The sequence below is a fragment of the Nilaparvata lugens genome, chromosome 13 (genome assembly GCF_014356525.2).
Source record: "Nilaparvata lugens isolate BPH chromosome 13, ASM1435652v1, whole genome shotgun sequence".
In the NCBI taxonomy this organism is placed as follows: Eukaryota; Metazoa; Arthropoda; class Insecta; order Hemiptera; family Delphacidae; genus Nilaparvata; species Nilaparvata lugens.
This window is the reverse complement of record NC_052516.1, coordinates 11,657,410-11,665,733: the sequence shown is the minus strand read 5'-3', so window position 1 is coordinate 11,665,733 and position 8,324 is coordinate 11,657,410. Positions and strand designations below refer to the sequence as shown.

The 8,324-nt window shown below is 34.1% G+C and overlaps 1 protein-coding gene across 1 annotated transcript in view; it reads left to right on the top strand.

Moving 5' to 3' along the window:
- Positions 1–2,224: 2,224 nt before the first annotated feature.
- The window catches only part of LOC111057047 (glypican-6), a 52,022-nt gene continuing 45,922 nt past the window's right edge, over positions 2,225–8,324 (top strand). Inside the window, 1 exon segment of the mRNA XM_039439834.1 lies at positions 2,225–2,380. Within this exon segment, the coding sequence (XP_039295768.1) occupies positions 2,272–2,380 (109 nt within the window). The 5' untranslated portion in view covers positions 2,225–2,271.

Sequence of the window (8,324 nt, the reverse complement as noted above, 5' to 3'; positions counted from 1 at the left end):
AATACATAGTAGGTTATATGGAGCAACAGTGCAGCAAAATCAAAATGAAGTTGGTAACAGTGACTGCTGTGGCTGCTATAGTGAGCAGAGGTGCAACCAAGCACAACGCGCTAATTATTACATTATATATTATAACCAAGGACAACATTTTTATTCAATATGACAATAAATTAAGGTTTTTATCAATAATAAAATTACACAGAAAAACATTTGATGGATTTCAGGCAATTTTACCCATAATTACCCACTTTTCATATTCAATGGTAACTGTAGGAAAAACTTAATGTGAAATACGTGCGCAAAGTTCCTCTGCTGCACTCAAGAAACCATTCCGCCCTCGCCTACGGCTCGGGCGTAAACGTTTCTTTCGGTGCAGCAAACTGACACTTTGCGCACTAGTTGCACAAATAACTATTTAAATACCAGCTGATCTTTTTCACCAATCATGTACTAGATTCTAGGCCTACACTGCGACGTTGCAATATCGTAGGCCGCGGCCTTGTATTAGAGGTGGCTATGTAATTGCTCATTCAGTTATTCTACAGTTTTATTCCTGTCAATTTAGCTATTATTTCTTACTTCTTATTTAGTTATTTTCTTTTTTCTCTTATTCATTATTAATTTGTCTAGTTGTACCTCAAATTTTCATTGTATTTTCAAACGATTAATGTAATAGAAGCAATATGGATCATTGATCTGTTGCTTCCACATATTTTGTTTTTTTTTCAATAATTCAATTCAATTTCAGTTTTATATTTGTGATTTAGTTGACACTCTTGTTGTTGGTCATGAATTATTTTTCATCAATTGCTCATTCAGTCATTTTACAGTATTATTCTTGTAAAAAAAAAGTAAATTCGTATGGCATTGTTGTGGGGAGTCCCTTGCGGGAAGGTCCCACCGCCTGAATATATAATTTAAGCCGTCAATGGGCCTTACGACTGTCATACTTCAGCCGGGACCGACAGTTTAACGTGCCCATCCGATAACACGGGAGTAATCTGGTTAAAAAACTTTGGTATTGAGGGGTTTGAACCCGGGATCTCTATGCTGCTACGCAGGCATTCTATCCACTAGACCACGGATCACTCCATGCTTATTCTTGTAAATTTTGCTTTTGTTTCTGTCATATAATTGTAAATCAACTGATACTCTTGTAACCATGAATTATTTTTCATCAATTGCTCATCCAGTCATTTTACAGTATTGTTCTTGTAGATTTGGCTTTTGTTTCTGTTATATTATTTGTGAATCAGTTGACAATATATAAACAGCTATGCTTAGTGAGAGGAGTTGTGAGTGTATTTTTGGGTTCAAAATTTTATAAAATAACTTGATTTATTCAATAAGAAGTGATATTGAGTGTATATTTAAATATAGTTTGGTGTTTTAATTCTCTTAATTCAAAATGTTTAGCTTATATTCATTTTTGGACGAAAATTGAACTAGAATCTTTTACAGTAGAAACATAACCTAATTTTTGGACATTTTATTAATTTATCAAAATTTGGGAATGGATCAGATTTGGGCCAAGCCTGTTGTTCCTTCCTAATCATATTTATATGAAATTCAAATTCAAATTCAAATTTATTCACACTCATAAATACATATACAGAACCGAATAGAGTCTAGCTTGACAAATACAACAATAATCCATCTAAAATATAATAAAGATTGTAAGTAATAGTATATAATAATATATAATATAATATTAATGTGAACAATAACTGATCACAAAGTGCTTCATGAAGCACTTGTCTGTGAGCAGGAGTTGAGGTTTAATCGGATAGGAGGAGAAAAAAGCCTACACACACACACACACACAAACACACACACATTCAATCACCTTCATCAAGTAATTTTATTGATTGATTGTAGCATTTCCTCTCTTTAAATATACATTATTATGAAATGTAGTTCAAACTGCGAAAAAATGGGAGGAAGAATCACCAGTGTAATTTTTCAACATAATTCATGACAAGAGAGGGGAAAAAATGAAAAATAAAAGATGAGACATAACAGCGATAAATAAAACATTGTTTGCAGATCAAAGCTCAAAGCAAAGGTTAAACTTTAAAGGATACAGAAGTAACTACAGTAAAAAGGCCATACTACACTGAAATTCATATTCAATAATTTGATTTGTGATTATGTCCACGAATGATAAATAAATAAATAAATATTGTTGTTAATCATGGTTGTTATTTTGTGTATGTTCCAGGAGACCACCTGAGGGTGTGTTCAGCTGGACTGACGTGTTGCACAGAGGAGATGGAGCATCTGATGGCTGTGCAGAGCAAGGAGGAATTCGACAAAGCCGTCAAGGGGTCGCTCACCACCCTCAGTCAGGTGCTCAAGACTAGGGCCACAAAGTTTGATGGTAAGTCATCGAACAATCAAGTTTATTATTCTAAATATTTCCATCTCAGCTCATTTTAAACTTGAAATCAAAATTTCCATTTCAAGCATTAGACTATTGCTCCTAACTACTGTAGCACTATTGGGAGGAGACCTCGTCAAACTGGGCTGGCGACAAAGTGGGCCGACGACAACCTTGGCTGGTTTTCCAGCCCAGTTTGTCGTTGCATGCACCGCTGAACTTGCACTCTAAAGGTGCGTACAGATATACGCGCCGCGAACATGAGCAATTCACGTTTTATCAGCTGATGCCAAGATTTTTATATCTGTATCTTACCGTTTCTGTAAAAATACAGATATAGTAAGCTGATTAAAAGTTAATTGCTCATGTTCGCGGCGCGTATATCTGTACGCACCTCAAGGAATGCAGCCCAGTTTGACGGCGTGCAACTTTGGCACAAAATCTGAGGAGTGACAGTTTGTCGTTGTATGCACCGTCAAACTTGCACTCTTAGGCTAGGCGCACACTAGTTAGTCAAGACAAGACAAGACATGATCAGACACGTTTAGTTACAATACTTCACATAGCTGCTTATGAAGACATGTCTAATTGCAATGACTAATCAGTGTGAGTTGCGTCTTAAGCAACAATGTGAAGTATTGTGTCCGATCATGTCTTGTCTTCTGATTGTCCTCTGGTTTATTGATTGAAGCAATTGGAAATAATCGTCGAACATACAATATTTATCATTTATAATATTTATTTATTATTTATTATTTTTACAAGAGATGACTGACCGAGAGAGAAAAACTAAGGATACTTATTGTACTATTTCTCTCCCAAATTTAGATTACATTTTGAAAGTTCTAACGAAATAGGATTATGATTTTTTCACTCTTCTGAAATTTAGTTCATTTTCACCTAAAAACAACAACTAAGAATTTTTAATTTCGACATTAAAAAAACTAGATAAAACACAAAAAAATTACACTCCAATCATCATTAATTGATAATATTTGCGTAATTTAACAAAATTACAATAAAAAACTACTAAATAACTATTTTTTCAAATTAGTGTCAGCCTTATATAAATTATTACAGAAGTCAACAATATGATGACGGAAATGTTCAGATAATAAACACAAAGAACGAAAACATGAAATACAGAATCAACTGAAATACAGGATGAAATGAAATACAAGATGAAATGAATGTCACCCTACCTCTCTACAATTCAACCCCTTCCAATATTGGAAATACAGTTTTCAGGATTCTACAAGACTTAAGTTCTATGTTTCTTTCTATCATTAATATCGGTTATAAAATACTTCACATCAAAAAAACTAAGAAACTAGGTGGCGTATTAAGTTATCTGTCGTAACTAATCAGTGTTCCGTAAGTTATTTCGAATAAATTTCTTTCAAAAAAGATACCTTATAATAGACTATAGTGAGGTCCACGTTATAATGGCAGTGGAGAAAGATAGTAGAACAACGTTGCCGAGCCTCTGTCTTGTCAATGCCTCCTATGGACGGTAGCTGATACAGGTTTATTGTTTGTATTAACTGTTCATTCTCGTTTAAAATAATCAATTAAATTTTATCATGCAAGAAATTATATTTCTCAATAATTTCATAATTAATTTCCATTATTAGGATGGAAATTCTGTTATTCCATTATTAATTCTACATTGTTAAAAGACGATCCGGCAACAGAGCAAAGCGAGAAAGAGATAGTGCTATCTGTTTTGTTGAATGATAGACAAGGATAGCAATACCATTGCTAATCAAACACTATCCATTGTAACGTGGGCCTCCTTATAGATAATAAAAACAAAGAAAGAAAACATGAAATAAAGAATTAACTGGAATACAGGATGAAATGAAATAGAAGTTGAAATGAATGTCACCCTACCATACTACAGTTCAACCACTTCCATTATTGGAAATACAGTTTTCAGGATTCTACAAGACTTTAGTTCTACCATCCTATTATATTAAGCAAGCAATATCTGTATATATTTTTATATTTGGATATTTATATTCATGTTTATTCATTTATGTTCAACGGATCTCGAAAACAGCTCTAACGATTTTCATGAAATTTGGAACATAGTAGGTTTATGATGTAAAAATTCGATTGCACCGGGTCTCATCCTTGGGAAAACTCGCTGAACGACATTAAAAGGATAATTCATCCTTGGCTGAAACAACTGAGACTTTTGTCGTCTGTGGATAGTAAAAGTTAGCGAGTGATTTTGTGGAAAATCAAAATATCGCATTCCCGAAATTCAAAAGCTGACGTATAGCCAGCTGTAAAATATAAACACTATCATTTTAGAGAATTGTGTTCTGTTTATCAATAAATGAAAATAACGAGCGAAGCTCGGTGCCGCGATATTTAATAAAATACTTCACCTTCCACATAAAAAAAAACTGAGAAACTAGGTGGCCTATTAAGTTATCCGTCGTAACTAATTAGTGTTCCTTGAGTTATTTCGAATAAATTTCTTCCAAAAAAGACTACCTTATAGTAGACTATCAAGTAGACACTAGACAGTACTGTATTGAGATTAACTTGAAACTGCCAGCTTAGGTAGAATGGGAAGCAAAGATATTATATATGTTAGAATGCTAATAGTTTGTGGTGGATTTCAGTATTATATTGAATGTCATTCTGATTCATTAGCATACATTATAGATTCGGCCGGAAATATCGACTGGCTCGATGTATGTTCTAGAAAGAAAAGAATGATCAGGTTTTCAAATTTACATAGATGATTAATCGTTACCATTATCATCATTTCCATCATCATTATCATTATCATCATGTCGATTTATCTTATTTGTTATGCAACCGTTCATCTAGAAACATTCCTCAAAGTTATCCTAGTACGATAATTTGTCCTAACAGAACGGTCAGGTCGATATGTGGATGCAGTTCGATTTCAACCTTTTATTTACTTTTTATACATTTATAGATACAATATCATTCTCAAATATGATTAATTTGGATATATTTATATATTGGGATGAATACAGAGTGACAGAGAATAACGGGAACTTTTAAAAACGCCATAAAACATTAGTGGGAAGGGCAAAAATGATTTTATTCAAACTAATGTAAAGTTCAAAACTTGCCATTTGAGAATTACTAGTAGTTCTGTGAACAGTAGACCTCACGCAGTATTCTCATCCACAAGTACAAGATGTCAACTGTTTTAAATATTAACAAACTCAGTTCACGTTTGAATTTGTATTTCATAATTATGATATAACTAGCCGTCAGGCTCGCTTCGCTCGCCATATCCGTTTAGCCAGGGGCTCCGCCCCTGGCCCTGACTGGATCGTCCAAGAATGAGATCAGCAGGCTCGCTTCGCTCGCCTGCATTTTTCATTGGGCATTTTTATCATATGTTAGGACAATCCAGTCGGGGTCCAGACTAAACGGCTGGCTAACGGATATGGCGAGCGAAGCGAACCTGACGGCTAGTAATATAATATTCCCAGGATTGAAGTAGCAGTGCCAATCAATTTTTCCGCGATAAATGCATTTAAATCTTCACTTGGTGCCAACCTAACAAAGTCAACTCAACTTAATGCCAACCTGACAAAATTATTAATTTAGTTGCCAGTTAACAACTGTTTCGAAGTGGTACTGTAATCTCTATCTAGATTATAGTTCTATAGTAACATATGATATGGAAATTTCAATTACAATTAAGATATTGGGAGAAGAAGAATATACATGCTAAAAGACGAACTTTAAACCCTTAAAAACAACCCTTAGAGTTGAAATATTGCCAAAAGATTTCTTAGTGCGCCTCTAAAGGGCCAACTGGACATACCTACCAAATTTGAACGTTTTTGGTCCGGTAGATTTTTAGTTATGCGAGTGAGTGAGTGAGTGAGTCAGTCAGTCAGTCAATCAGTGAGTGAGTGCCTTTTCGCTTTTATATATAAATAGATTCATCCAGTTCCGTGATGATCTTTCTATCTGATGAAAATTATTTTTTTTAGAATCAAAAATATTATAATTTCTCCAGCATTATTGAATTTAGTTCATTTGTTTATTTCTATTCACCTATTAAATTCGTTTTTCGAATGTGAGAATATTGATACTGATTGGCACGCATAATAATACCATGACTGCAAAACAAAATATTGAAACCAAAGAACTTGAAGATGCGATTAGACCAAATTTATTAGAAAAATGTTAATAACTCAATCATTTTAGATTATATTAGATTGAACATAGACTAACTTATCATACACATAATGAACATATATGTGTTTGTCAACTTCCGTTCAATCTAATAGAATCTATAAGGATTAAGTTATAACCATTTTGTTAATAACTTTGGTGTAAACCCAGCTTAAAGATGCATACCTCTTCAATGTCTTTGATTGAAACTATAGACCTTATACAAATACAGTAATAGACTGACTTCTTCACACATCTGTGTAATCACTTGTCAGCTGTTTTTTGATGAATAATTTATTCTATAGTCTGATTTTTACTCTTATATTGGCGTATGAAGGAGGCTACTTTTTTCTTTTATATTATCCTTGAAATGCAAAATTTCCAAAAACCTTGTATATACGTCGACGCGCAATTTAATAAGGAACATACCTGTCAAATTTCATGAAAATCTATTACCGTGTTTCGCCGTAAATGCAAAACATACACATAATTATATAAACATTTAAACATTAAGAGAAATGCCAAACCGTCGACTTGAATCTTAGACCTCACTTCGTTCGGTCAATTAATAACATCTATCACTTTTCGACAATTACTCCTTCAAGATGGCTTCCTCCTGCTCAAATACACTCTTGAAATCTGTGTTGAGATTCCTGAACGATTGCTGCAACATTTCAGCTGGGATATTGTTAATATAATAAATTGTCTGTTATGATTCAACCGCAGTTATTGATCAAGTTGTGGAAACGTTTGATTTGAGATAGCTCCACAAACAGAAAATCGCAGGTGGACAGATCATGGGACCAGGTAACGCAGATGTTGCAGCGATCAATGAGGAATCGTCAACACAGATTTCAAGAGTGTATTCGTGCAGGAGGAAGCCATCTTGAAGAAGTAATTGTCGAGAAGTGATAGATGTTATTAATAATTCTCAAATGGCAAGTCTTGAACTTCACATTAGTTTAAATAAAATCATTTTTTCCCTTCCCACTAATGTTTCATGGCGTTTTAAAAAGTTCACGTTGTTCTGTGTCACCCTGTATATTTATATCAGTGGCTTCAAATGTTCAAATATTTTCCCAGCTGTTAAGTGACATCAAACTCCACCGTGACATATTCTCTATGAGTTAGCATTTTTAGGGCCAAGCCACACAAAGCGTTTTTTTTTTCAAGCGTTTTCAGACAATTCGGCGGCAATACAGGAAGCTCTCCGATTGGCTGATTATCAGCTGATTCCCGAATGTCAACTGGAATTGAATTGATTATTTCAAACAAGAATGAAAAGCTGATATTACAGCAGATATACCTGTATCAGCTATCCTCTATAGAAGGCAGTGGCAAGGCAGAGGATCGGTAACGCTCTTCTCCTAAATTACTCCACTGTCATTACAACGAAGATTCCACTATAGTGGTTTATTCTTCCATTGGTTGTGAGAATTACATAAATTTTATTTCATCACTTTTTGCTTTTAGAAAAAACGACTAGCAGTCAGATTTTTTACAATAAATGAATTAATCATCCAAGAAGATGGCGGAACTGCCGAAAGATCTCGTTGTCCAGTGAGTGATTAATTCATCTATTGTGAAATATCTGACTGCTAGTCGTTTTTTCTAAAAGCAAAAAGTGATTTAATAATAAGCAGTTCGTGATGGAAAACAACATTGAAGAATTTTATTTCAATTGTTCATTCAATCTATGTTCAACAAGTCAGGCCCGGTTGCACAAAAGCCGGTTAATTTTTAACCGTGATTAATTCCGCGA